This window comes from Haliaeetus albicilla, chromosome 16, assembly GCF_947461875.1.
Source record: "Haliaeetus albicilla chromosome 16, bHalAlb1.1, whole genome shotgun sequence".
Taxonomy (NCBI): domain Eukaryota; kingdom Metazoa; phylum Chordata; class Aves; order Accipitriformes; family Accipitridae; genus Haliaeetus; species Haliaeetus albicilla.
The window spans coordinates 1,981,921-2,009,854 of record NC_091498.1 but is presented as its reverse complement, the minus strand read 5'-3'; the positions used below and the strand labels follow the sequence as shown (position 1 = coordinate 2,009,854).

Below are 27,934 nucleotides of genomic sequence, written 5' to 3'. Positions count from 1 at the left end.
TCCCGGGCGGGGGTGCTCCGTAGACCACCCCCCCCCCTCGGGGCCGCCCCCTCGGCCGGGGGCAGCGGGACGGGGCCGCCCCCCACACCTGCGGGACGGCGCTAAGCCCCGGCCCCCGGTTTCCTGCCCGCGCTCCTCCCCCGGTTCCCCCGGGTCCCGCACGGCCAAAGCCGCCCGGGCCGGCCCGGGTCGCTCACACCCAGCGCGGCCCGAGCCAGGCGGGACGTGCCCGGCGCGGCGGAGGTGAGTGAGGGGTCCCCGGGACCCCCGGAGGCTGCGGCTTCCCCGGGGACACCCCGCTTGGGGAGAGCGGGGGGGACACCCCAACACCGCTGGCACCCCCATAGGAACACCCCTCTCACCCCACCGCGGCTGGGTGTCCCTTTAACGGCCCAGCTGGCACCTCCGCCCGCTTAATTGGCAGAGGTTAATTAGTGGCCAGGGCTGCGGCTGCTTCCTCTCTCCCAGCTGGGCTGCGGGGCTGAGCTCCCGTTGGGGGGGATGCGGGCTGGGCTCGCTGGTGGACTGGGGGTGAGGCTTGAGGGGTCCCTGGAGCGACATCTCGGGTCTGCGTGCGGTGAGTGGTCTCGGGGGTCCCCAGGTCGGGGAAAACCCTGGGTGAGGGGGAACATGCTGGGGCTGGGGTGCCATCACCCTGCAGCGAGGGAGCCGGCTGGAGACTGTCCCATCGGTTTGGGGTGAGCCCTGAATGGGTGTCGGGGTGGCTGCTGTACCCCGGGGGTCTGTACTACCCTTGCCACGACCCTGCTGCTCTCTCCTTTGGGGCAGTGGGCTGTAGGAGAGGCAAATCTGGGCTGCTCCTGTGACCCCCCAACGTGCCCCCCCCCGGCTGCTGTGACCCTGATCTCCCAAGGCAGCCCCAAATCTGCTGGCCAGTGAGCCCTTCGCTGCGGGCTCTGTCCTGGGATGCCGTGGGTGCTGCGGGGGGAGGTGAATCCCTGCGCTGCCTCTTCTCCCCCAGCCCCATGTTTCCACACCGGGCAGTGGGATGCAGGAGGAGCACTCCTGCACTCAGAAATGCTGCCTGGCTCCCTCCCTCAGGTGTGGGATGTTCCTCAGGGGGTTTGCTGGGACCCTCTGCAGAGCAGCCATGTCCCGAGAAAGTATGGGGCTTAGGTGGCCCCATCTGCCCTGTGCTCTCCAGCATGGAAACAGAGAATTGAGACTTGGCTCCCCTTCCTTCTCTATTGGCAGAAGCACGAGGCTCCCTAGAAGATGGGCGACTGGGGTTTCCTGGAGAAACTGCTGGACCAAGTCCAGGAGCACTCGACGGTGATCGGGAAGATCTGGCTCACTGTGCTCTTCATCTTCCGCATCCTCATCCTGGGCTTGGCCGGGGAGTCTGTATGGGGGGACGAGCAGTCGGATTTCGTGTGCAACACAAAGCAGCCGGGCTGCACCAATGTCTGCTATGACAAAGCCTTCCCCATCTCCCACATCCGTTACTGGGTGCTCCAGTTCCTCTTTGTCAGCACCCCAACCCTGATTTACCTCGGCCACGTTGTCTATCTCTCCCGGAAGGAGGAGAAGCTGAAGCAACAGGAGAGCGAGCTTCGGGCTATCCACAGCAAGGACCCGAAGATCGAGCAGGCCCTGGCGGCTGTGGAGAAGAAGATGTCCAAGATCTACGTGACGGAGGATGGGCGGCTCAAGATCCGAGGGGCGCTGATGTGGACGTACATCATCAGTGTGATCTGCAAAAGCATCTTTGAGGCTGGCTTCCTTGTTGGCCAGTGGTACCTGTACGGCTTCTCCATGGTGCCCCGCTACGTGTGCAAGAGGGACCCCTGCCCTCATCAGGTAGACTGCTTCATCTCCCGCCCTACCGAGAAGAGCATCTTCATCATCTTCATGCTGGTGATGGGCCTGATCTCCTTAATCCTGAACCTCCTGGAGCTCTTCCACCTCTGCTGCAAGAGCCTGCTTAGCAACATCAAGAAGGTGTCGGGGCCGGCCGGCCCCAGCCGGGATGCCTTTGCAGATGACATGGTCTCGGGTCCCTACACACCCAAGCATTACCCCTTCCTGCCCATGGCCGAGAGCCACACGCCGTCCTACCAGGCCTACAACAAGCTCTCCAGCGAGCAGAACTGGGCCAACTTCCACAACGAGGAGAACCTGGCACTGGGCAGCGGCAGCAGACCCCTGTCGGACCCCTATGCCCCCAGGGCTGCTGAAGCCCCCACCCCAGAGGAGAAGCTATGCAGCCGGCCCGGGAGCTCAGCCTCCAAAAAGCAGTATGTCTAGTGCCGGGGCTGGCCCCGGCTGGCCGAGGGGACCTTTCTTCGTCCCTCGTGCCTGCAAAGGTGCTGGCTGCAGGCAGGCAGCTGCCTCCTGCCTGGTGCTGTGCCGTACGGATGGGCCCCGCTCCGGAGGCTGTGCCCGCGGAGACCTGCCTGCCCCGGAATGCGATGCTCGGGAGCGGGGCTGAGTGTCACCCTGGAGCGGAGCCTTCGCTCTCTCCTGTTTTCCCCACAGACCCTGCAAGGAAGGAAACCGCAGAAAGTTCCCTGGGACGTCGCGTCCCGCGTGCCTCACCGTGGGAAAGGGAGAAATCTCTGGAGCCACGCGCCTGGGAACGGGCTGTCCCCGGGACCGTGGCGGGAGGCTGCTGCCCCTCGGGACCTGCGGCTCGGCCGGACCCCGGAGCTTGCCGGAGCCCCCGCCGGCGTGAGAGCCGGGCGTGTGGCCGTGGGAAGCCACTCGCCTCCAGCCTCCACACGGAACGGGCTGAGCCTGGGAGGGCTGGGGGGAGCTGGGCTTGATGGGTCCTGTCCACCAGCCCCGTCCTGTTCCTCTGACCCCGGCAGGGAGCCAGCAGGGCCAGCGGCTCCTGCCTGGGGTTTGCCGCCGGAGCTGCCCCTTCCCTGCAGGGCATGGGGGGGGATTAAGCCAGCGGCAGATCTCAGTCGGGGCTCTGTGGTGAGCGGCTGATCCCGATGGCTGCAGGGTCACCGCTCCGGTGCCCTGGGAGTGTGAAGCCCCCCCCCCCACCTCCTGGCCCTGGATCCTTTCCCATGTGGTGTGTGTGTCTCTAAGTTATTTTTAACCTGCTGGCCTGAGCATGGAGCTTTCTGCCTTAAAGGTGCAGTTGTGCCGGGGATTTGGGGAGCTGTGTCTAGCCTGGGCCACGCGCCCTCCAGCCCTGTGGTTTTGGGGGAAGAATTAGCCTAGCAACTGCTGGTTTGGGGGGCTATTGGTTTTATTACTTTGCACTAGTCCTCTCCTGCTGTGGGCTGAGGTGCTGGGGGGGGGGGGGGGGGTGGAAGAACCAACTGCCACAGCAAGAGCGGTTGCCCCAACTTCCCCAGCCCACTGGTGCTGTGAAAGGGGAAGGTCCTGTGATTACTGAGGGGCTGTGGGTCCTGCGTGACCCAGGCACAAGTGTGGAATGCAGACATTATTCCTCAATGCTGTTTCCTTCCCCCCTTGGCAGACTCAGTGTGGCATCTTGTTGAATAAAGTCGGATGAATGAAAAAGGTGAAGTGTGGTGTGACTGTGCTTCGTGCAGCTACCTTGGGGAGGGTGGGTAAGGGTTTGGGGCCGAGGGAGAGGGAAGCTGCTGTCCCATGGGTGATGGGGCTGGGCTGAAGGGGAGCATGGGCACCCTTTGAGCTCCAGTTGTGCTGCTGGTGCCGCTCACCCCCTGAAAGCACAAACCTCCCTGCTATAGTGTCCTGTCCCCTCAAGCCCAGCCTTGGCCCAGGGGTGGTGCAGGCTCTGGGTGACCCAAAGCAGGACTCATTCCCTCTCCCCATGGTCCGGCTCTGCTGCAGATAAACCCAGTGGAAGCTGCGGAGTTGCTCGTGGCTGCATAATAGGTGGAAATGAGCAGCAGATAAAGGCACACAATGCGGCTGGGGCTGTTGTTTAGTTTGTACAGCCAAGCCAGCCCTGGGCAGAGCCTGCTCTCGGCCGAGGGCCTCTTCAGCAAGGGTGGGACAGGCTAAAAATACCCTGGAGAAAATGAAATATGGGTGATACGGGGTGATATCGCTGCCATCGGCCACTGGAGGAAGCGAAGAGGGAGGCACCCGGCTGTGCTGCCCTTGGGGCAGAGCCTGGGCTGGCGGCTGAGCCTGCCCTTGGCTCCCCTCCCTGCCGGGGATGGGGCGGGGGGGCAAAAATCCCCTGGGGTGGGGGTCTGGGGTGCATGCTATCAGCCCTCGCCTGCGCCCTCCATGAGGATGCTGGGGCAGATCCCCTCTGGAGGGACCCTGCCCTGCTCCCACCATCTCTGGAGGGACCCTGCTCTCCCTGTTACCCAGTGGGGACCCCCCCGGGGCACCCCAGTGCAATGGGGGACCACAGCCCAGTGCTCACCGGGCATCAGCAGAGCTGCAAAGCCCCAAAAGCACTGTGGCTTTCTGGGGAGAGCAGGCTGGCGTGCTCGGCCAGGAGGAAATGCCCGTGTGAAAGGTAACGGTGCAGCCGTGCCGTGTGTTTACCCGCCGGCAGCGCTCCGCCGCTCGCCTCCCCTCTCCTGGGCTGATATTTTTGTTGGCACCGGGGGAGCATCACGCATTTTCCGAACGGCCCTGCAAGGTGGTAAACAAGACGGCCGAGACCCCCCCCTTGCCTGGACACGGTGCCCGGCCGTGGGCGCTGAGCAAACACAGCTCCACGTCCCGCTATTGTTCCCGTGTTGTGACAAGGCGGCTTGGGGGCTGCCAGCGTGACCCCCACGCTGCCGGGACCTGCCCACAGCACACGCCAACAACAACAGCGAGGGGTTCACCTGCGCGGCAGGGCCGCGGAGGGGGTGACAGCGGGGGCCGGTGCTGGCAGCAGCCCCCCAGAAGGTGGGCAGGAGGCCCTTAGGCAAATAAAAGTTTGGAGCTGATAAGGGCGCGGGGCTGGCCCGGTGAAGCCCTTTGGCACAGCCTGGGGACAGATAGCAGCCAGATGGACATGTATGGCCTTTCTCACACCTCCACGCTCCCTCCTGAGTAAACAGGCCCCTCCGGTCCCTTTCTGGGAATGGCACTTGCTCCCACAACACCCAGCCCTGTACCATGATGCTGAGCCCTGCGGTGGCAGGGGCAGCCTGGGGACCGCGGTGAGGGGCTCCCCATGGGCACCCCCAAGATCCAGCTCTGGGTCCAGCTCTGGGATAACGGGCGGCAAGCAGAGCCCCGAGTGTGTGCCATGATGCACCGGGACCCACCGCAGCTGCCCAGCCGGGATGGCGGAGAGCCCTGGGTATCGCCATGGGGTGGGAGCATCACGGGACTGTTACCATGGCCACTCACACAGGCTGTGACCCCCGGCGCTGGGAGTTTTTTGGGGGGCAGCTTTTTTACCCCTCATCTAAGAGCCTTGTGGGCTTTATCCCAATCCAAGGCACAGCCGCAGCCCTCCAGAACTATCTGGGGGAGAGCGAGCTGCCTGCCTGCACTGTGCCCTGGTGCAGGAGCCAGGCTGCCTTCCTCAGCAGGGTGCAGGCAGTGCCGTGGGGCTGCTCCCGCATCCTCAGCTCCTGGAAGAACACGAGTGTCCAAAGAGGGATGTGACGTGGCCGAAGGAGCAAAAGGAAGAGGCAGAGAGGTGGACAGACAGATGGATGCGCACCTGACCGACAACAGCCTGAGGCTGGAAGTGTACAGGCGTGGGGTTGTCCCTTGGGTGCATGGCCAGCAGCACTGTGCACCCCTTCGGCTGCTCACCAGCGGTTCAGGAGGATGCTGGGGTGGGGGGGTGGCCACTTGGAGCACCCCCTGAGTCTGGAAAGGCTTTGGGGCAGCTCTGACTGTCCTGGGACCCCAATTCCTGCTGGGGACATAGGCCTAATGCAGCCCCCAGGAGCTTGCACCAGTGACTGCCCCACAGCCATGGGTTTGGAGGGAGATTCCTGTCCTCCTCCCAGTTAGGACCAGTCCGTGCTGGGCTCCCTCTGCACTATCCTGCCCTGGGCTGGGGGAAAGGAGCCATGAGGGCTGCCGCAGCGTATCCCACCTGCAAGGCTCTGCCCAAGGCGCTGGCCGAGCACCAAGGAGTTTATTTTTAAGCTTTCCCAGCATACAGAAAATAGCAAGTGTCTAAATCCGACCTGCTCGCAGAAGAGCCGCGGCGGGAGCAAAATTGCAGCTGAGAGGGGAGGAAGGGCAGAGGGCTGGGCAGGGGAATGCCAGCTGGGGTCACAGCACAGGCCCCTGTCCCCCTGGGGCCCCATCCGTGCCCGGGGCTCTGCCTGCAGTTTACCAGTGCCCCATTTCCCGCAGCCCCTCAGGGGGAGCGGGGTCAGGCAGGAGCAACCTCCTGGGCCCCTGAACCCCAGCACCCCATGCCCACAGGACCCACCGTCGAGGCAATAACCAAGCCAGGTACAATCTCGCCCTTCTCAGCGCCGCTGCCAACAGCGCACAATGAAGGAAAAGCAAACCCCAAAGAGTTCCTTTCCTCCCCTGGCCCATCCCCAGCGCGGGGTTATATTTAGCCCTCCACGCGTGGGCACAGCAGACAATGCGGCCCCGTGTGAGAACCGCAGGCAGGAGGAAACGCGCTCAATAGCCCCGACGACTTCCCGCATCCTGACATTGTCGCTCCCCTCCAACCGCTTCCTTGTGCGGAGGCAACGGGACTGCAGCGGCCAGCACCCCCATGCCCATCCCAGGATGGGTGCTGCACCCGCCAGCAACTCAGGGCATCATCCCAATGGAGCACCAGGAGGGCAGGGGCTGCTGCCTGCATAGCCGGGGGCTTTTTCTGGCATGGGGAGGTTTGATGTGGTCTAAAAGCAAGGAGCTGCGGTGGCCCTGGGGTGCTGGGGATGGGGAGTCAGCCGTGAGCTGCGGCTGCAAGAGGCAATGCCGAGTGGGAAGGGAACACGTCCCACTGTAGCTGTCCCTGGCCAGGCCTCGAGGAATGCGTCTCAGTGCAGAGCGGATTTGCTCCTCTCCCATAGCACTTCAGGGTTTTTCCTGGTGGCAGAAAGGAGCCGTTGGACATGGCACAGTGCGCCTGCGCCATGGGGCCATGGCAGGAAGAGGCAAGCGAGACAGGGAGGCTGGGAAAGGACTCGGCTGCACTTGGAGAAAGGGCAAAACGGGAGCCTGGGAAAACAGCCTCGGCTGGCCTGGGCAGGGGAGGGAGCAGACGTCCCCAGGGGCTGCGGGGGATGCACCACTTGCTCTCCAGTGCAGTTAGGGTGAGGACCCTCCATGTCCCTGGGGCTGCAGGGACACTGCACTGTGTGCGGGTCCAGGGTGACCGTGCTGCTCCAGAATGGGACACAGGACCATGAGTCCCTGTGGGCCCCCAGCTCCCTCCCTGCTCCAGCCCCCCTGTGCCTCTCCTCTCCTCCCCAAAGCATCATCGCTCAGGGCCTTGTGGGAAAGGGACTGATGGCTCCGAGCAGCTCTTGTGCCAGCACAGGGTCACAGCATCTATAGCCCCATGCACCTGGTGCATCCCTGCTCTGATCTAACCGGACGTCCGCTGCAGCCGTCCAGGTGTGCCGAGCTGTGCTGAGCGGCCGGGGGGGGGCTCTCACTGTCCTTGCCTGCACAGCAGCTGTCCCAGTCCCCTGGGCCAACCTCCAGTGAGCTGGGGAACAACTTGTGTCCCCCCCCAACACACAGCCCTGGCTCGCTCCCTGCATCCTGCCTCCGGAAACCACCACCTGCTCCTCTCGCAAGCTGTTCGTGATGGACCCCCGGGAGCAAACCCGACCCCAGGCAGGGCAGAGGGTCAGCCCGGGGGCCGCAGCCACCCTCGGAGCCCACGGGGAGGAAGCAGCAAGGCAGTAGGGCCATGCCAAGAGCACTGCAGCCAGTTTGCCCCCACCAAGCCAAGGGCACAGCCACCACGTGCTGGGCAGGGACAGGCAGCACTTCTGCAGCTGCCGGATTCGATCCCTGCCCTGTGGCACAGAGCAGCCGCAGCCGGCCGCGGCCGCAGGGACTTCCCCGAAGCCAGGCAAGCCCTGGGAGGATGCTCGCCTGTAAAACACCAGCCTCCAGGCCAGACACAGGACTCCCCCTCCGCCTCGCATGGCCCCGGACACGCTGCTGGCACGGCTCCCTGCCACATCCCGCTGCAGTGCCCGGCTGTGCCATGCTGGGAACAGCTGGATTACAAACGTGCTGGGCCAGACCAAGGACTTGCGCTCGGGCAATTGTGTTGCAAGCTCGGGAAGCTAGTTTTTTGCCATAATGGTTTATTCAACAAAGCTTCCTCTCACCCTTCTTGAGCCACTGTGGCTGCTCACCCCAGCCCTGAGTGCTTGCCGGCTCCTATTCTTGTACAGCCGGCACTTCCCAGGCAGCACATTGTTGGGATTCAATGGGAGGAAGGGCGGGTTTACAGCACCAAGAGTTATAGGAGAAAAGCGGCACTTTCCCGCACTGTGACTGGTCTTTGGGAAGCGGCTTCACCCCTTTCCCAGCGCCTGCGGGGAACCATGGCCCTGCAGCAACACCAGCATCTGCTGTGGGGACGGACAAGGGTCCCCAGACACACGGAAACCAGCTGGAAACATGGTGGGACCAGCAAGGGAGCCATGACGGGAGCAGGGCAGGGGCTGGGGCTGCCCAGCCAGGTGCTGTTGGTGCCTGTGCAGCCCCCGTTGGGGCTCAGTCCTTCCCGAGGGCATTGCTCCAGCACCGTGCTGGAGCAGCCCCCCCAACCGACACGGTGTGGGCCCAGGGGAGGAAACAGGGCAGAGAGGCCCCGACAAAGCCCAATTGTGCCCAGCTGGCCCTGGGAACAGGCAGATCAATGGGCTATAAACAGCCGGGGGAGCCACTCTGTCGCGGGGTGAACAAAGGCATTTCAGAAGACGTTTCCGAGCTGGGTCTGGCGGTCCCGTCTGGGGGAAGGGACGGGACCGTTCCCACCCTGGTGCACAATAGGGACCAGTCGGCGCCCAGCATCACCCCACAGCCAGGCTGGGAAAGCAAGAGGCCAAGGGCTAGCTCAGGGGACAGTGCCAGCCTGTCAGGGGGACCAGGGTGATGACATGAAAGGTGCTGTGAGCCCCAGTGTGGGAGGCAGCAGTGGGGCAGGGCTTCGACAGCCTTTGCATTGCCCCAAGACTCCTCCTGCACCTTCTAACCCAGCCTCAGCTGCCCTCACACATCACAACGGCAAAGGCCTGTGAGTTCCCGGCAGTGCCGGGCCATCAGCCTGGCCGGAGGGCAGCGATCCAGCCTGAGGACAGAAGGTTGGGAGGTAAACACAGCCAGGCAGCGACGGCAGTAAAGCTGTCAGTGGGGCAGAAGCTGGCCCCGAGGAAGCAGGACAGAGCGATGTGAAACGCTGAATTGGCTGCTGACCTCAGGGCTTCGCACCAGACACGACAGATTTATCGTCCCCGGGAGGGGAAGGCCGGGCCGGGGCAGCAGCGAGGCCTCGCTCAGGCACCAGGGGAAAAAACAAGCCGGGAGGCAGCGATAACCCCGGCTACGGCCCTGGCACACTGCCGGCAGCGAGCGGCGGCACGGTTACCAGCTGGCCCCGCTCAGGCAGTTCTCACCAGGGTTTGGTCCTGCTGTGCCAGTGATGCCTGAGGCTGGATGGGACACAGGCCACCAGTCCCCAGTGCTCGCTGCCAGTCTCTCCTGCCATGGGCTGCCCTGCTCAGCAGCCCAGTGGGACCCTCCCTGTCCGCTGGGACCCCACCCGGTGCTGCCACAGCCCTTCTTGTCTAGATAAGGAGGTCGAAGGGAAGCAAATGACGTGGCTGGGGGAGCCGGGAGGGAGGCACAAGCACAGCACAGGCTGGGATTTCGGTGCCTCCCCCTCCTTCCTGCCCGCCACCCTGTTGCCAGGCCCCGAGGTCAGTGCCCAGCCAGGGACAACGATGGCATTTCTCCCATTGTAGAAGGGGTTGCTTCTTGAAAACATGGGGAGCAGAAACACACTGAGCCAGGGTTGGGGCCAGGTGCTGATGCAGACGACACAAGAGGGCCAAGGACTGACAGAAGTTTATTCTGGCTGTTCCCGTACAAGGCAGAGATCTCCCCGCTCTCTACATGCCAGCCCAGAGCCACCACCACGCTCTGAGCTCCACGACGGAAGCAAGGCCAGGACTTCCACCTCCCCCTGTCCCTCTTCCTCGCTGCAAAGCCTGGGGGTGATGCAGAGAGGGCTTCCCCAGAGATCTCCACTGCTGCTCAGGCTCCTGTGGGCATAACACGGTAGCGTGGTGCTGTGGTCAGGGTTCACAAAGAGCCACGGGAGAGCTGTAAGCAGGACAGCAGGTCCTCCCGCTCCAGGCGGTTAGCCTGACCCCAACCCCACATCACTCAGGTCCAAGTTTCTTCTATCTTCACGCCATGGAAGAAACCAAACCTGAAGAGACATGGGTGGAACCAGGCTGAGAGGGCTTTGTGGTTCAGGGGCCAGGGCAGGCCGAGCTGACGAGTTTCAGACACATTCCACCTCCAAAGCATGGTTCCCTGCCTGCTTTGCCACAGAGGAAGAGGTTTGGGTGCTGTGTCTCGAGCGCATCCATGGGGTGGGCAAACCCTGACCCTCCGGAGGGCCCCGGGGAAGTGAAGAGCAGCAGTGAGCACAGTGTATTGCCCAGATATGGCCCAGTGCAGGAAGAACGCTGCTGGAAGATGTGCAGGCAACAGGGGAGTCCCCAGCATGGTGCTGCAGGCCACAGCCCTCCGGCAGCCGGCCCCAGCCCCAGGGACAGTCGCTCCAGGGCGCTGCGTTTGCCCAAACAACTTTATTAACTTTTTTCCGGGCGGTTCCTGTTCAGCACGGCCCGAGGGGCGAACTCGAGCTTCTCCTTCAGGCTCACCACCTTGGTCAGGTCCTTGCCCGCGATCTCTTGCAGCTTGCGGTCCTCCCGCTGCTCCGAGATGCTCTTCTCCTCCTCGGCCGCGGGCGGGGGGTCCCCACGGAGGAACCACTCCAGGTGATAGCCCACCAGCCCCACCACGAAGGCCACCGGGAAGGTGACGTACGGGGCCTTGGAGCGCACGGCCGCCCACAGCACGGACCACATGGTGCCGGGGGCTGCGCCTGGCAGGGGGAGAAACGCGGCGGTCACAAGCCGGGCCCGGACCCCCGGAGGCCTGCGGGCCGGTTAACGCCCGGGAGAGGCTCCGGCGGGCAAGGCCGCACCGGGGCGGGCCGCACCGGGGCCTCAGTACTGACCCACAGGGAACCGGGACCCGCCTGGGCCGACACCGGGACCCCCGCCCGGCCCCCGAGGGGCTTCCCTGCCGCCGGACCCGGACCCGGACCCGGACCGAGCCCCTCGGCGGCCGCCGCTCACCTGGGCCCGGCCGCCGCCGCCGCCGCCGCCCCGCCCCTTCCGGTCAGCGGTAGCGCGGCCCAGCCAGGCGCCCCCGACGCCCGGCGGAGCGGTGCTGCCCCCTGGCGGACAGCGCGGGATCGGCGGCGCTTGGAGGAGCGGCCGCGGCTGAGGCCGCCCCGCGGGGAGCCCCACGGGGGGGGGACGGGGACAGAGACGGACCCACGGGGGGGACGGGGAGACACCCAGGGCGTGACCCACGGAGAGATACCCCCGGGGAGAGAGCCACCTGGAGGCACCCACGGGGAGATGCAGAGGGAAAAGGCCATGGGGACACCCACGGGCGGAGACCCACGGGGAGACCTGCGGACACCCCCCAGCCACCCTCCAGGGAGATCTGCTCCTGCGCCAGCGAGAGACCCTCTCCCACCCCACGGACACCCCTCTCCCACCCCACGGACACCCCCTCCCACCCACAGACACCCCCTCCCACTCCACGGACACCCCTCTCCCACCCCACGGACACCCCTCTCCCACCCACAAACACCCCCTCCCACTCCACGGACACCCCCTCTCACCCCACAGACACCCTCTCCCACCCCACAGACACCCCCTCCCACCCACAGACACCCTCTCCCACCTACAGACACCCCTCTCCCACCCCACGGACAACCCCTCCCACCCACAGACACCCTCTCCCACCCTACAGACACCCCTCTCCCACCCCACAGACACCCCCTCCCACCCCACAGACACGAAGGGGCAGTAGACGGGGGAAAGGCGAGCCCGGCACCGGCCGTGTCCCCTCGGGGAGGTGGCCGCTGGCCCGGAGTAACCAAAGTCATCTTTATTAATTGCGGCGGTTCGTTACAATAAAAAGGGAGCCACGTGTCACGGTCACTGCACGGCGCTGGCCGGGGTGGGGGCCCTGGGGGGGGCCCTTCCCAGGCACATCCCTAAATCCGGGGTGTTTTGGGGGGGGAGCGGGGTGGGAACGGTTTTTGGGTGGCTGAGCGGGCGCTGCCGTCCCGGAGGTGTTTAGCACCAACAGACCCCCCCGGAGCGAGGGACCCCCAGCGAGGTGTCCGCCTGCTTGGCCCCGGCCTCCCCTGCTACATGGGGGGCACAAGCTGGGCCCCCCCCCAGCTGCGTCCCATCCCACCGCCCTGCCCAAGGGCACCGGGCGAAGTTTGGCCCTGGATTTTGGGAGCTCCCCAGCACCCACTGGCCCTGCCTGGGGGGGTGGCTGGTGATGCTGTGTGGGGTTGCTGGCGTAGCGGGGTGGGGGACAGGATGGGGTCCTCCCCCCCCTTCTGCCACCAAAAGGGACACTGGGGGGGGACAGGATGCTTGGACAGGGACCAGGGATGGGGACAGGGACGGGGACGGGGCAGATGCAGCCTCCTGCCCCGCCACGCTGCTCTGCCCTGGAGGGGACCTTTGGGGACCCCCCCACCCGGCTCCCGGGTCTGTGCGCAGCGACGGAGGAGCTGGGATGAGCAGCATCCCAGCATGTCCCTTGGCCCCGTAGGGGAACCAGGCGCACGACAGCCCCATCCTGGGGTGTCCCATCCCCATGGGGCACCAGGAGCTCGGGGAAAAGGGGCGACCCCCCAGGGTGATCTCTAGCAGCCCCACACTCAAGGGGCAGCTGCTGGCCGTGTCCACGCTCCCATCCCACCCACCGGTGCCAAGCCCGGGGCAAAGCCGCCACAGTCCCTGGCACTGTGGGTGCAAAAAAGCTGCGGTCAGGTCTCCCCACCGCTATCGTCCCGCTCGCACACCGGGGAAGCGGCTCCCACCGGCGACGAGGCACAGGGGGACCGTGTCCCCCATCCCCAGCTAGTGCCACGCTGCAGAGGTGCTCCCGGACTCCAGGCTGGCAGGAGGGAAGGACAGACGGATGGAGGGACAGAGCGATGGGGAAGAAGGAAGGGGCCGAGCGGGGAGAAGCGCGTCGCGATGCTCCGTGCGAGGGAAGCGGGGCGGCTCGCCATGACCTGGGGGGGGGTTTCTGCTGCTCTGGTCCGTCCCACCAGCCAGAACACAGCGCTGGTCACGTGTAGTTTCTGGTTTATTCCTCAGGTTATATTTATATATGTATAGAGGGGAAGGAGCCCCGTGGCACCCGAGCCAGAGGGTGCAGGCAGGGGCAGCACGGGGGAGCCCCTTGTCCCCACCGCGTCCCAAAGCCTCGTGCCGGCAGGGCCGGGGAGCGGGGCCGGGGGGGGCTCTGGCCAGGCAGGGACTGGGGGGGGCCTGTCCCCACCACAGGCTGGGGGATTGCACTGAGTACAGAGAGGCGGGGGGGGGCCTGCCTGCAGCCCCCTCCCCTCCAGCCCGGTGGGGCCGGGGGCTGAGGGTCACCTCTCTTTCGGTTGGGACGCAGGCTGGGGTGGGGGGGGTGCAGAAGGGCTGGGGGGGACAGAGAGCTGGGACACGGCCCCAGGGAGGGCAGAGGGAGGGAGAGCCCCGGACCCCGGGAGAGGCTGGCAGGGGCATGCGGGCGGGGGGGGGCAACGGGACGGGGCAGAACCGGGCTTGCGTTCACCCGCCGTCGGATCCACGAAAGGTCTAAGATAGAAAAGAGAAGCTGTGAGTGGGGCCAAGAGGTGCCCCAGGGTGTCCCCGCGGCCCCCCATCACAGTGAGCTACGGCCGCGCCGTCCAGTCCGGGTAGAAAAGCGGAGGCTGCGGTCACAGCCGGGTCTGCGCCTCGGGGATGTAGATCTCGATGCTGTCCGCGCTTTCGGTGGCCGAGCTCTGGCGGAAAGAGGCAGCTCGCTTGGCTGCCAGGAGCCGCTTGCGGGCCTCCTGCCGCTGCCGGTCCACCGAGTCTAAGGAGCGCTCCTTCACCGGGTGCACCTTGGAGCGTGGCGGCTTCTTTGGTATCGGGGGAGGCACCTTCTTCTCCTCCTGCACAGATAACGGGGGGCTTCAGGGCAGGCACGGGGGTCAGGACCTCCGGGGAACAGGCGTCTCCGGTGGGCTTCGGCACAGCCAGCGGGGCGTGCGAGACGTGCAGCTCCGCGCACGGCGCTGCCACGGGTGGTGAAGCCAAAGCCACGGTGAGGCGGCCCCGCGCCCGTCCTGTGCCGCGAGGCAGGGCTGCGCGTCCCTTCGTCTGTCTGCACAGGCGTGAAGGTGTCCGCAGCGTGATGCTCCTGCCCGTGCCGAGACCCTGCCCGGCCCCTTGCGGGCAGCGCTGCCCAGAAATGCCCAGCGAGCCATCTGCGAGACCGCGGCGGGGGCTTCTTTAGCCTTGTTTTTTTTCCAGCTCTGTTTTTCAAGTGTTTGCTAAAAGCAGCTGCCAGCGACAGCCCAGCAGCGGCGGTTTGGGTGCAGATGTGCTTGGGGAGGAGGAAGGAGGGAGAGGTGACAGGGGACAAGTGCCAGCGGCAGAGCCCTGCCCTTACCTTGGGCTCCACGATCTTCCACCCATTGGCCTTGAGCTGCTGGAGCTCTGCAAACTTCATGCTGACGTCCTCAATGGAGAGCTGCAGGAGGTCCCAGAAGCCGGCCAGGTCTTGGAAGGTGGGCACGGGGAACGCGTTGGGATCCTATGGGGACAGAGGGGCAGAGCGTCATCCGCGTCCACCTGCGGGACCTCGGCTCTGCTGCCCACGTGGCCATCCCACCTCCACGCTGCTGGGGCAGCTCTCTGTCCAGCTCTCCCCCATGGCGTTACAAAGTCCCTTTTCCACTGGCTAAGGATACGAGACCCCCCCACCCACCATGGCTGTCCCTGGCACTCACCATGTTCTGCTGGCAGAGGCGGTAAAACTGCTGCACCTTCTGGGACATGAGGAGCTGGGCGCTGCCCACGGCGCTCCGGATCTTCTCCAGGACTGGCGGGGGGAGAGGAGACAGTCAGCCCTCCCATGGGGCACGGAGCCTCTCCCCTGCACGAGGGGAACCTGCACCCCCTTGGGGTCAGCGGGACAGCCTGAACAGCTTGGACGCCCCCCAAACCATGTGGCATCTCCAGATCCCACTAGTCCCAGAGGGTTTCCCGGTGTTTCTTGCCCCCACCCAACCTCTTTAAACTTGGCAGGGGAGATGCTCCAAGGCGGGAGCACCACAGGACCATGGCTGTGCCCCCCCCCAGCTCTTCAGGACCCCCAGTCCCTCCCAACCCCGCAGACCTCCCCGACTCACTCTCCTCCGGCAGGTCATAGTCCTCGGCCTCCCTCTCCATCTGCTGGCACCAGCCCTCCATCTTCTCCACCTCCGCCTGCAGCAGTTTGATGAACCATTCCCCATCGCGGTGGCAGGGGGAGGCACGGCCAGAGTCGGGGAGGCTGCGGGAGCCCCGCTCCATCCAGGCATCTCGCCGGGGCACCTCCACCGTGTCGTACTGGAGCTGGTAATCCTCCCGGTACGCCCACTGCCCCTGCGTGTGCACCGTCTTGTACACCGCGTACTGCCGGCCGGACTCAGGCTCCGAGGAATGCCGCTGGAAAGGGCGCCCAAACTGCAGGGCTTTGTCCTCGGTGGCCACGGCCAGGCCGGTGAAGCCCTCCAGCTCCAGGTCCGCCTGCACGCCCGCCGTCACGCTGTTGGAGCGCTTGAAGCGTGCTCGCCTGCGGAGAGCGAGAGCGCGTGGGGACCCTCGCAGCCAGCGAGGGCAGCCCCGGTGCCCCGTCTCCCCACCGGGTACCATGGCGGGCAGGGGCAGCGTGAGGGATGCCCGCAGGTAGGATGGGGTTGGGGATGCTGGTCTGGATCCCGGAGCATTTGGGGCCGTGGAGACAGCCCTGAGCAGCCGCAACCTGCCAGTCCCTTATCTCCTCTGCTTTTAGCCCGTTTCCATGGCTACCGGTGCTGGACCGAGGATGGAGAGAAGCGTGCACCCAAGCTGCGTGGGCACGTTGCCGGAGTTCCCCTCCGGCGGGCCGTGCAGGTCCCGGCACGGGGCACTCCCACCCCAGCCAAAATGTCATGTTTAGCTGCAGAAAAACCCCAAGGTTTCATCTGTGCTTGGGCCAGGCTCAAAGCTCAGGGCTGAGCCCCAGCGGAGGAGACCCGAGCAGGGGACCCCCTTCCCTGGGCAGTCCATTTGCAGCAGTGAGGTGCAGGGGCAAAGGGAAGGCCAGATCCTGCCCCAGGTGGGGGCAACTGGCCTGGGATGGGGACGATGCGGAGCTCTGGGGGTCTCAGCCAGAGGAGAGAGAGAAAAGATGCTTTGGGCAGTGGCAGCAAGCAGAGCTCAGGGAGTCCCGAGGGGACCCAATCCCCCAGTGCAGCGAGCGTGGCAGGTCTCAGCCCAGCCCAGCCGCGTGGTACCTTTTGTCCTCCTCCACCTGCACTCCGATGGAGTGGAACTCCCTCTGGCTCCGGCTCTCCGTATCCGAGTCGGAGATGGCCTCAACCTGCCGAGGGGCAGAGGGAGAACGCTGGAGGGCAGCCCCGAGATGCCGCGCAGCGGCTCACCGTCGCCCACACCACTCGGGGAGGCTCAGAGCCGGCTCGGAGCCCGCAGAGAAGCCCACCTGAACGCCGATGGATGGACGCCACTTCCTCTGCCGAGCCAAGCTCCTCAGCTCTTCCCGGCCGGGGATGGCCTTGATGATGAGCGTGGAGGGCTTGGGAGCGGCGCGGGGCTGGACCGGAGGCAGGTCGAGGGCCACGGCCGTCACCTTGGAGCTCTCCAGGCTCTCGGCCGAGTTGCAGCGGGCCGCGGCATCTTTGGACCAGGCGGGGCTGCGGGCGACCTCGCCGGGCAGGTAGCTCTCGTGGGTGGACTCGGTGCTGCTCTGCGCCGTGACGGAGATGAGGGGTTTGGCTTTGGTTCCTGGAGGGATGGGAGGTGGAGCTTTTCTGTAACTGAAGGCTGTTGTGGGAGAGGCGCAGGATGAAAAGGCACGTGAAAACACAGACACTTGCTCATTTCCCGCCACGAACGGGGGCCCCTGGGGGAACGCTGCCCACCTCCTCCCGTGGCGCAGGGCTCGCAGCCCCGCAGGGTTTGCACCTCAGCCGGCTGAGATCCTGGCTGGAGCTCAGAGGGACTGTTTGGCCGGTTTATCCCCAGAAAGGGATCGGAAACCACCCCAGACCCACGCTGGCCACGCCGCTGCAGCACCCGGCAAGGGACAGAGATGGGGTCAGAAGTGGAGAGAAGGAGGGAAAGGCAGATGGGTGCTGGGACCACAGAGCGGCCCCCTGAGCGGGACTGAGCCACAGGCAGGATGCTCGTGCCCTGTGCCGGTGCTGAGCTGGGAGCGGGATGCTCGTGCCCTGAGTGGGATGCTCACACCTTGTGCCGGGGGGCTGCACGGGGCAGGACGGGGGGGCAGTGGCAGCCCTTGGCAGGCGCCCAGGTTTGCAGGCAGGGAGATGCGGGGGTCCCTCACGCGGCCGAGCCCCTGCCAACCCCCGGGACTCACAAGTGCTGGGCTTCAGGATGCTGCTGGTGATGGGCGGCCCGGCGGGGGCCGACATGGAAAAGAGCGAGAGGCAGTCATCGTCCTGGGAGCAGCCCGCCTGGATGGCCCGCAGGTAGCTGTGGCTCCGCATGCGAAAGCAGCCGGGCAGGTCCAGTGCCTCCACGGCCTGCGACTCCACCTCGCCGAAAACCGACTCGCAGACGGCCTCGAACTGGTGGTTGAGCTCGTCATTGATCTGGGGAGAGCGGTGGGTGAGGCTGGGGGCGGTGAGCCAGGGTCGAGCGGGGCAGGAGATGCTCAGAAGGACATCTGCTGCCCCCCTCCGTGCCCCAACCTGCCCCACAGCGCCCGTGACATGGGACCCTACCTGGCCGGTGGTGAAGGAACGCCCGTAGCCCTGTCCCCGCGGGAGCATTCGTGGTGGCGTGCAGCAGCTGGGACAGTTACAGATATATGAATCAGAATAGTGCCTACTTGCAAACCTAATGAGAGACAGTGGGAATAGAAGGGATTGCACCAAAAGCAACATATTCAAGCAGAGCATTTGGAAACGCAGCTGCGGCGATGCTCCCGCCGGCCACCGCCGATGTCCCCACTCCTAACTGCCCCAAAATGCTGTCCTGGGGGTACGGAGCCATCCCCCAGCAGTGCAGGGCTGCCGGAGGGCTACGTGCCTGCTCTGGGACACAGGGCCAGGGACGAGGAGCCAGCCTGTCACCCGCCGGGACTGGGGCGCATCCCAGTCATCTCCTTTCAAACGTGCATCTTCTCCCCAACCTCTGCACGTGGCTGCAGCAGTGGGTCCCACCCTGAAGCCCAGCACAGCCACGTGCCCGCCAAAGGGCAGGGCTCGGTGCTGCTGAGCTGGGGAGCGCGGCCGTGAGCGAGGACGATGCGCCTCATCCTCCTGGGGAGCCCCAGCCCACGGTCCCACTGCTGCCCGCGGTGCTGAGACGGGGCCGGGAGGCGACAGCCCTTACTTGGTCCTGGCCTGGTCGGCGCTGGAGGAGCGGCGGTAGCTGTCTCGCCGCGTGGCTGCCCTGGGCGATATTTTGGCGCTGGCGTCCGAGTCGGCGCTGTCTTCATCGCCCATGGCCTTGATGTAGCTGCCGCTGCGCATCCGCCGGCAGGGAATCTCCCCGTCCTTGCCCACCACTGGGTACCCGCTCCACTCGTCCTGCGGCACCTGGAGCAGGAGGCAAGCGTGGGAAGACGCGGTGGCCGCGGTCCCGCGGTTGGGACGCACGGCCGAGCCCCGTGCCTGCTACATGGCACGTGCCAGCCCGAGCCTGGCATGCATGCATGGCCCAAACCCAGCACGTGTACACGGCCCAGAGCCGGTGCATGCACTGCATGGCTCCCCTGCCCTCCCCGCAGCACCCCAGTGCTGCAGGGACAGACCCCGGGGGTTCTGACCCCCTGAGAAAACCCCTAAATCCGGGAGAGCTGATCCCTCCTAACAGCCACGGCTCCCCGTGCCCCATGGGGGGGGCCAATTCTAAAACGCACGGCGGCGCAGCCGCTCCCACCTCGCAGCCCCCCACCCGGCAGGCAGGGCTGGGCCAAATCCCACCCATGCCAGTGCAGCCACCAGGCTGACGTAGCAGCCGCTAGTCCCGCTACGCGCCGCTGACACTAGCACTACAGGGTCCTTACCAGGCTGCAGCAGGGGGACGGTGTCCCCTGGCCCCCATGGGGAGGGCGGTGGGGACGGTACCCTGCCCTGATGCCCCCGCTGCCGGCAGAGAGAGGCCCCGGCCGCCCCCAGCCCCTGGCCAACGCGGCATTGCCGCTCCCTGTCTCCTTCCCCCGGGAAAGGGAGAGAAGAGTTAATTAGTTTTTTAATTGGAAGGGGGGGGGGGTGGTGACCTAGAAGGGAGCCCGGTGACAAGGCAGGCGATGGCACCCAGCCAGGCGCAAGCGGGATAAAAGCTGCCAGGAGGGAGCGGGAGCGGGAGCGGTGCTGCCGACATTCCCGAGCCGACAGAGCTGGTCTGACCCCAGGTCCAGCGGGCACGGGGCAGGAGATGGCAGATGGGGCTTCACGCCACCGGCGAGGGGACAGCGGGGACCGGCACGGGACCCCGGGGGACGGGGCACGGGTGCTGGGGACATGGAGCAGAGCTGGAGCATCCCCACGGCACCTTGAGGTGCTGGGATGGAGGGTGCCAGCCCCAGCTCGCCCCACGGCATCACCGGCCACGGTCCCCGGGGCGGCAGCCCCCCCAACTTTCCTGGCCCCTCACCTGCAGGTACTGGTACGCTCGGTCTTTGGCCTTTGCTTCCTGAAGCATCAAGGTCTTCTCGGTGCCGCCGGCGCTGGGGTAGGCTTCGCGGGCCTGGCTGACGGTCATGGTGTGCCAGGCGCTCCTCTTGAGCGTCTGGCCGTCCAGAGACATGGACATGCCGGCACAGGCCAGGCATTTTCCTTCCCCGCCGCCCTTTAGACTCTTCAAGGTCAAGTCTCTGAAGGCACTTTCGGGAGCGTCCACGCAGTACTGGGTGCCCTGCTCGGCAGCGTGCCGGCCGGACACCATGTAGCTGCTGTCGCTGTCCAGGTTGTCGTCGGAGCTCCACCAGCCCATCATCTTGGACCGGTGCCGGGAGTCCACCTTGCGGTCCTTGCTCTTGCTGCGCTTGCCGTGGCGGGACTGGTGGTGGTGATGATGGTGGTGGTGGTGGTGGTGGTGGTGGTAGCCGTCCCCGCGGCCGTCCATCTTGGTGCCGTTGTAGTCCCGCTTGGCCGGCGCCTCCAGGGAGTGGGACTTGGCGAAGAGCTTCTGGACGGAGTGGACGAGGTGGCGGATGCGGCTGGGGCTCTCGCTGCGGGGCTCGGCGCCGCCGGCCCGGGGGTACTGCAGCGTGTGGAAGCCGTCGTGGTGCAGCGGCAGCTGCTTCTCGAACTGGTCCAGCAGCGTGGGGGGCAGGCGGTTGATCTTGCTGGCGGGGTGGGCGGTCGCCATGCATTCGTCGCAGGAGTCGTAGGGCTGCTGCTGCTGCTGCGCGTGGTGCATCCTCGGGAAGGTGCTGCTGGCGCTGGCGGAGGGCGGCTCGCTCAGGGGACCGCCCGGGCACTCGCCGGCCGCGCCGGGGCTCCGCGCCGGGCAGTAGGGATGCTCCAGGGAACACGGCTCGCTGGGGCTGAGGAGGTACGGCGGCCGGCCCTCGGGGCCGTGCTGGACGTAGTCGGCAGGGTGCTCGCAGTCCTCTGGGATGCAGCGGCAGCGGTGGCCAGAGGAGGGCTGTGCCTGGCTACGCTCCCCATGGTAGCCCTTCATCGTGTCAGCACCCACCCCATAGCCTCGGCATCTTGCAGGGTCATCCCTGCGGGCTCATCTGTGGGGACAGGGACAGGCACGGCATCATGCTCCCCTCTGCGCCCCACCGCCGGCGAAACGTTGGGGCTGTCCCGCGGGAACCGACCGAGGGGGTTTGGAAGCTCCCGGGGCAGGATCCAGCCCTGGCTGAGCCCCTGCGAAGCTGGGCTGGAGTGCCATAAACCCGGCTCTCCGTGGGCCAAAGGGGGGCACGGGGCCGGGCACCCAGGGTCGCCCCCGGCTCGGCTGCTCGGAGGGGGCAGCACTAAGGGGGGAGCGGGAAGGAGAAGGCGCCGCCGGCAGCGATGCAGGCAGCACGGGGCCTGCAGACGGTGAGGGAGGACACGCTGCCATCATCAGAAACTTGTTTTCTTCTCCGACACCAAATATTATGAAGTGTTTCTCCATTAGGAAAACCGTTCCGGCTGAGTTTTTCAGCCGTTGCGATTCACGGAGCCGTTAATGAGCTGCTGCGGGGCGCGGGGGGGCCGCGCTCTGATGTCTCCATCCAGCCCATCCTCCTCGCACGGCCCCGGCCGTGGGATGGAGACCCACAACCGGCCGCCCCGCGGGCCCCCACGGACGAAAAGCCAGGGAGCGGAGATATCTATGCTGCGTGTGGGGCATCCCCACGCCGAAGCAGGAGGACAGACGGCATCGAGCCAGGCTGAGCCCCGCGCCAGCCACCAGGACGCTGGAGCTGCGTGCACCCGTGGGGGTTTGTCTTCCTTACAGTCCCTCAAAGGCTCTGCCTTTGGTATGACTGTAAATGAGGAAATTACTTATTCTCCAGTGTAGCTCGGCTAATTAACAGGCATCGTTAATGCTCTTGTTATCCATATTTGGGCAGGGTGCTGCAAGGCAGCCCATCTGCGAGACCGGCTGCAGGGAAAAGTGACCATGGGACGGTCCCCATGACCCATTGGGGTCCATTAAACACGGGGGGATTGGAAACGAGGGACACTGTGGGGGTGTGTGGGGAGGGGGGGGTCCATGTACCCCAAGGAGCCCCGGGAGGGTAGAGGGGCTGGAGGTCCCCGAGGGGTGCAGGGGTGGCCGGGAAGCGCGTGTTGGTGGCGAGCGGGCTGTGATGGGGCCACAGCAGCACCCGGGGAACGCGTCTGCCCTAATAAGCCTCCGCCGTCACCTTCATTCCCAGCTTCAAGGCTGGATGGCTCGGTCCTGTGCCTCTCCCCCCACCCTCACCATCACGCTCCTGCTCTAATGAGGCTCCCTAATTGCTGCATCTTAACTGAAGGATGCTGCAGCCTGTTACAAAAAGAAATGCCTCCCCTCCTGGGAGAGCTGCTATGAGGAGCGGGCACAGCGGTGTGGGAGGGGGCTGCCTCCTCTGCCCTGGGATGGAGCGGGCAATTGGCAGCAGGACGGACAGACAGACAGACGGGCTCCCAGCCCCGGCTCTGCCTCCGCAGGCTGAGCTAACATCTCCTGCTCAGGGAGGGAAGCTCTCAGCTGATCCAAATATTGCCGCTGCGGCGAGAAGAAGGAGTCAAAATAGCTGAGCAGCCCGTCACCACAAGCCCGGCGGGCTTTTGCGCTCAGCAGGTGCAGGAATTAAACAAAGCTGGGTTCTGTCGCCGCGCCGGCGAGGCAGCGCCGCAGCTCTCCCGCAGCTGCGGGCATTGGCGGAGCAGGGGCAATGGATGGGGACATGCCACGGTGAAGGATGCTCCATCTGCCAGTACCAGCTCACCAAAGCCACGCGGGCGCCTGCGCCCTGGCCAGGGACCAGTCGGTCCCCCCGTGGGTACCCCGGGGATGGGGAAGAGGTCGGGACCGATCCTGTGGGTCTCAGCACAGGCTGTGCAGCCCAAGGTCCCCGTCCCCACGTCCTGGCCACACGCAGAGGGCAGGAGAAGCCACCGAGCCCGCTCCTCTCCCCTGTCCAGGGTGGGCAGCGCCGGCAGGAGGCTGCCACAGGGGCAGGGGGAACCGGCCGGAGCGCGGCTCATGGGCAGACGGCCGCGGCCGAGAGCCGGAGCCGTGTCCCGCTGAAGGCCGCTCACACCGCGCACCCCTCGGGAAGGAGGGGATTTGCACCACTGAACTGCAGACTCAAAAAGGAGGGGGGAAAAAAAAAACCCAGCCCGGCTGAATTTTGTGCCATTTAACACCAGGGTAATTACCACCAGTGGGAACCTACCGCCCACACAATTATGTGCTAGGATAAACTGGAAGAGCATAATTACCATTACAAATAACTCACTTCTTGCCTTTATTGCATCCAAAGCCTGGAGAAACTCCCATCGGCGATTCCCCCACGGCCACCTTCCCTCTGACGTCGGCTCCCACCGCATCTCTCCCTGCCACGAGGGTCAGCACAGGGAGGAGAGGGGCCCATAGCCCCCCGGCACTGCGGGCCACGCCGAAATTCAGCCTCCCGCTTAATTTCCCATAGGGGCACTTGGCAGAGGCGGTTCTGCTTCCCAGCAGCCGCCCGGTGAGATCTCTGCCTTTTAGGCAGCGCTGTGCCGAGGCCCAGGGCTGCAGAGACCAGGGTCAGCGCCAGCAGGAACCTGAATTGCCTGGGACCCCAGGGTCCCCCCACCTTTCCTCCAGCTCTGGGACCGCTGGCGGAGAGGTGACGGGACAGCAAAAACCTCACCACAATGTCTGGGTCCGGCAAACCGCCCTGGCGCAGGGCAAGACTGGGTTTTCCAATGTTTCCAGGTCAAACCTCGAGAGCTGGGGTTGGCGGTCCTGCGCCCGGGGGGTGTCCCAGCCCCCTGCCCTTCCCGAGCAGCCCCAGCCGCGGGCGGTGTGTGCCGGGGTCCCGGCGAAGCCCGTCGGTAGCACTTACCGCCCAGCGCTCAGGGGGATGCTGTCCTCATGGCCCCGGCCGGCGGCAGCTCCTCCACGCTGGGTCTCCCGGGGGCAGCAGGCTCTGGGGGGAGTGACACGAGGGGGATGAAGCCCAGGGAGGAAAAGCAAGGGTGTTCCTCCCCAAGAACAGCCTGACCCAACTCCCCGTGTATTTTTTCAGCAGCCCAACCTTTCCTCCTCCCCCGAGGCCGCCCCGTAGGCAGCGCTGCCTGTACCGGCAGCGACGGGGACGGCTCCGCACGGCCGCGGACACGTGTTTCGCCCAGCTTAGCCCCAAAACCATCCCCAGCCCCATCCTCTTATGCAATTCCCTGCCAGCGGGCGCCGGAGCCGGCCCAGCGGCCACCTCGCCGTCGACTTTGATTTGCTCCGGATCCGGCCGTATGCTCCACAAAGCCTCCTCCCGCCACCCCGGCTTTCTGGCGTGAGCAAAGCGATTTTTTCCAGCCGCCGGACCAGCAGAGGCACGAGCTCGGCCCGTTGTGCTTTGCAAATTAGCGCGAGGTTTTGCCAGCACGGGTCCTGCTGGGGATCTTTATAGCTGGGGATGAAAGCAGGAGAGAACAAACACGCAGCATGAGCACCCGGCACCACGCGCAAGCTGGAGCCTGGGAAAAAAAAAAAAAAAAAGTGGTCTTCCCACTTAGGAGCTGAGCAAATTTGATCTACGGTCGACGGAAGAAAATAAATATGGAATACTGCCAGGTCGTTTCCACCACGCTTTTAATCTATTTACTTTTTCCCAACTCGTCGTAAGCGAGAAGGATTGTAGAAAGCAAACATTTTATTTTATTACTAATTGCTCTGTTATTTTATTAGGCTGTATTAGTAAAATTTACTCAGCCTGAAAAAAAAAGGGGGGCTTAGTAAGAGATCGCCTAATTTAGTACATAATTCTGTGACGAGTCATTATTTTCTTAAAAGTTGAATTAGCTGAAAGCAGCTCACCGACGGTTCATTAGTCGTGTCAGGCAGGGAAGAGTGCCATTAAGGAGAGGTTCGTCACCCTGGTAGGTAAGGGCTGGCCAGGGGAAGGGGAAAGGGGAAGGGGACAGGCAAAGAGAGTGAGCGGGATGCAAAGATCGCAGCAAACGCGCTCAATTACTGTTAATGAAAGAAAACTGAGCAGGCTGCAGGTGGGCCCTGCCTGGAGAGGGTTGCGAGCGGCAGGAACCAACCGGCCGCTGCTGTAAATAAGGGATGAGGCAAGATTTTTAAAAAGTCATGAAGGACAAATACCAGCTGAAGAATTGCAGATGTGAGCGGAGCAAGAAGTGTTTACCGAGGCCGCCAAGAGGGGCCGGCAGCATCGTGCTGCCCAGCACTCCTGGCCGGCACCCTGACGCAGCCGGGCTGGGGGGGGCCCTGGCACCCCGATGCCGGGGGGCATCTCCCCTGGCTCAGCCCTGCCCTGGCACATCCCTCCTCGCCGAGCACGGGTGCTTCCCGGGCACGAAACCCACGGTGCCCCGGGGCCCAAGCCCAGCGCTGCCACCCCGCTCCGTGTGCCGGGAGGCTGAGGACAGGCTGTTCTACGGGAGGGGCAGGTTATTAAGCACATGATTAATTTTGGCACCGGCACCGGCTGCCTGACAGCTCCTTCTCCAGGGCTGGGGAGAGCGAGCGCGAGAGGTGCTGCCTCTGCTGATGCAGCGGTTGGTGGGATGAAAAATCCTGCAATGCAGCACTGCTTCTTAATGAGCCATTTGTCTTTGAGTCTTCTTGACTCATTACCATGCCGTGAGAGGGATGGGAGTTACCCCAAGTCCCCATCTGAGCAATTACTCCTGGAGCAGAGCGAGGAAATACGGCCACGACGCGCCCCAGCTGCCAGGGATCCCGGCGCAGCCGCCGGCACCGGGACTCCCCGCCACAACGCAGGTGCCTCCAGCTGCCGCCCCTGTGGGGGGAACGGGACCCCCTGCCCCGCACAGCCCAGCATCACCCGCCCGGATACCCTCGTCCCCAGAGCCGATACCCCCGGGGCAAGAGCCACGCTCCTGCGCCAGGGCGTGCGAGGGAGCCAGAGCATCCCGGAGAATCTGCCGGCGGAGAAGGGAGCCTGGTGCTCCATCCTTGCAAAGCCCAAACCTGGATCTTGGTGGATGAGCCACTTCTTCAAAAGCCCCGTACAAGTGTGGAGCGCCCGGGGCTGGCAGCCAGTGCCCGTGAAGAAGGTGGCTGAGAAGGAAAGAGGTGGCACGGGGAAGGGGCTGTGCCAGCATGCCCGGGTGGGCATGGGCAGAGGGAGGGGTGGCAGGGGTGAGCTGCCCCAAAGCACAGGCACCTCCAGCCCCCTCGGCCCCACAGCAATGCTCATCCTGCCCATGGGAGCCGGGACACGGCACACAGGGAGCCAAGTGCCAGAGCTGGGACCCCACGGCCAGCGCGGCAGGAACGGCGAGTTGGGAAACTACCCTGGAGGGACCCCCAGGCCAGGCAGGGCCCCGGGGACCCCAGCCCACGCCAGCTGGCACAGGGTTCACGGGCACCGCGCCGCACGGATAAGCACCCATCACCGGTTATGCCCACGGACAGCTTCCCAACCATGGACGCACTTGACATCTGCCCATGGTGCCTGGGGCTGGCAGCAGCCGGCACGCTCCCCCAGTGCCCCTCCAGTGTTTGGTGGAAAGGGGGGACATGCAGGTGACCCCGGGGAGCCCAGCGGGACAGAGAGCCGATGTGAGACCAAGGCGCTGGATGTTCACCTGCGGCAAAGGGAGGGGATAAGCAGGGGCATCCCCCCGCATCGCGCTCACCCTGGGGGCTCTGCCCACGTCCCCACCAGGCACCTTGCTCCAGTGCGCAGCAGAGCCCCAGGCGGGTGGTGGGGTCCAGGGATCCCCCAGGAGTTAGACCTGCCCCCACCGGAGGACCCTTTCCAGGCATCTGGGGGCCATGGCAGCCCCCCCAGGCGCTGCTGGCTGTGCCAGGGTTCCCAGCTGGCTGAACCCCATTTCCCCACCACCCCCCCGGCTGTGCCGTTTCACCCTCCCCACCCGCATGCAGCACACTCTGTTGGAGCAGGACGGGCCGTGCTCCCTAGGCTTAAAAAGCCACTTATCTCCCCAGCCACACGGTGTAATGACTTAAGCCAGGGATCACACCAAAGCTGCTTTGGGGAGGTCGGGGCGGCACGGTGTGCTCTCCGAGCGTGGCAGTGGAGACGATCTCTGGCCATCCCCTGCCCGTCCCTGCTGAGCCCTCGGGCGGGCTGGCCCTTCCATCCCTGGCTCCGATCCTGCTGGGCGCTCAGCCATGCCAGGGCTCTCACCTGCCACTGGTGTTTCTCCGTGCCCTGTTTTCCCCAGCACCCTCTGCTCCAGCCTCAAATAACACCCATCCCAACCGGTTCCCTTTGCAGCACCGTCCCATCCCACAGCTCTTCCCATAACGTGGCCGCAGGGGCCAGGGTTTCCAGCAAGCAGGACCTGGGAACGGTGAGGAAGCAGAGCCCTTGGCTCCCGTGCCGGCAGGGATGCTCCGGGCCACCGTGCCCCATTCCCAGGCTGCATCCCACCCCCGGGGCCAGGGCTGGGACAGGCACAGCGAGCCCAGGGCTCGGCACAGCCCAGCTCACTAGTGGAGGACCCAAACTGCTGCTTTAATGGATGGGCTTAATTTGCAAAGCTGATGAAAACCTAAATATTTAAATACATAATTCTGCACAATGCTCTTAGCGCAGGCCTGGCGCGGGTACACGGCTGGTGAGCCAGGGGCATGGTGGGGATGGGGGGCATTCTGGTGGGCACGTCGGTCACCCAGGTACTGGCATCCCCATCATGCACAGCATGGGGACAGCGCACGCCCTCACCCCCACAGTGGGCAGCGCAGGCAGGGTGGGTGCCATGGGGTGCTCTGGCTGTGGGTTACTCTGCCATGGGCACCGGAGTCCTGCTCCGCCACCAGCCTCCAAAGCATCCCACAGGGAGATGTGGGGAAAGGGGAGCGCGGTCCGAGCTAGGCAGCTGCAAAGGGTGGTGGGACAGGCCCCTGCAAAGATTACACCACCGATATTCCTGCTACAAGAGCTTAGAGATAAAAGAGATTTACAGGATTTACCAGCAATACAAATTGAATATTTAATTTTAGCTGCAGGGGAGGAGTGGGGGCTCGGCCCCAGGGGCACTTGGAGGTGTGCAGGCGGT

General features: G+C 65.1%; 3 protein-coding genes across 8 annotated transcripts in view; 1 reads left to right on the top strand and 2 right to left on the bottom strand.

Annotated features, from left to right (window-relative positions):
• The first annotated feature begins 101 nt into the window (after positions 1-101).
• GJA4 (gap junction protein alpha 4) lies at positions 102-3,501 on the top strand. Of its 2 annotated transcripts, none has more exons than XM_069802924.1 (2): positions 102-243; positions 1,216-3,501. In XM_069802924.1, exon 2 carries the CDS (start codon positions 1,237-1,239, stop codon positions 2,266-2,268), a length of 1,032 nt encoding a protein of 343 aa, XP_069659025.1. In that variant the 5' UTR covers positions 102-243; positions 1,216-1,236; the 3' UTR covers positions 2,269-3,501. The 2 variants fall into 2 exon arrangements, with proteins under 2 accessions (XP_069659025.1, XP_069659026.1); XM_069802925.1 differs by having other exon boundaries at positions 112-247; positions 1,219-3,501.
• A 6,431-nt stretch (positions 3,502-9,932) lies between these two features.
• SMIM12 (small integral membrane protein 12) lies at positions 9,933-11,314 on the bottom strand. The gene is made up of 2 exons (XM_069802923.1): positions 11,256-11,314; positions 9,933-10,999 (listed from the first exon to the last, which is right to left on the bottom strand). The coding sequence occupies exon 2, from the start codon at positions 10,980-10,982 to the stop codon at positions 10,704-10,706; it is 279 nt and encodes a 92-aa protein (XP_069659024.1). The 5' UTR covers positions 10,983-10,999; positions 11,256-11,314; the 3' UTR covers positions 9,933-10,703.
• A 695-nt stretch (positions 11,315-12,009) lies between these two features.
• The window catches only part of DLGAP3 (DLG associated protein 3), a 28,894-nt gene continuing 12,969 nt past the window's right edge, over positions 12,010-27,934 (bottom strand). For 2 of the 5 annotated variants that reach the window (XM_069802920.1, XM_069802921.1), the window contains exons 2-12: positions 23,761-23,844; positions 19,869-20,958; positions 18,603-18,808; positions 17,990-18,104; positions 17,623-17,857; positions 16,726-17,066; positions 16,520-16,605; positions 15,392-15,816; positions 14,990-15,081; positions 14,650-14,793; positions 12,010-14,149 (exon numbers count right to left, since the gene is read on the bottom strand). In XM_069802920.1, the coding sequence (XP_069659021.1) occupies positions 13,931-14,149; positions 14,650-14,793; positions 14,990-15,081; positions 15,392-15,816; positions 16,520-16,605; positions 16,726-17,066; positions 17,623-17,857; positions 17,990-18,104; positions 18,603-18,808; positions 19,869-20,900 (2,895 nt within the window). In that variant the 5' untranslated portion in view covers positions 20,901-20,958; positions 23,761-23,844 and the 3' untranslated portion in view covers positions 12,010-13,930. Of the gene's footprint in view, positions 14,150-14,649; positions 14,794-14,989; positions 15,082-15,391; positions 15,817-16,519; positions 16,606-16,725; positions 17,067-17,622; positions 17,858-17,989; positions 18,105-18,602; positions 18,809-19,868; positions 20,959-23,760; positions 25,147-27,934 lie in introns of those variants that run through there. The other 3 variants (XM_069802919.1, XM_069802918.1, XM_069802922.1) reach the window with 3 other exon arrangements.

What these genes read in the sequence shown, in the direction of transcription:
- GJA4 (XM_069802924.1), top strand. Translation starts at nt 1,237, where the DNA reads ATGGGCGACTGGGGTTTCCTGGAGAAACTGCTGGACCAAGTCCAGGAG.
- SMIM12 (XM_069802923.1), bottom strand. Translation starts at nt 10,982, where the DNA reads ATGTGGTCCGTGCTGTGGGCGGCCGTGCGCTCCAAGGCCCCGTACGTC.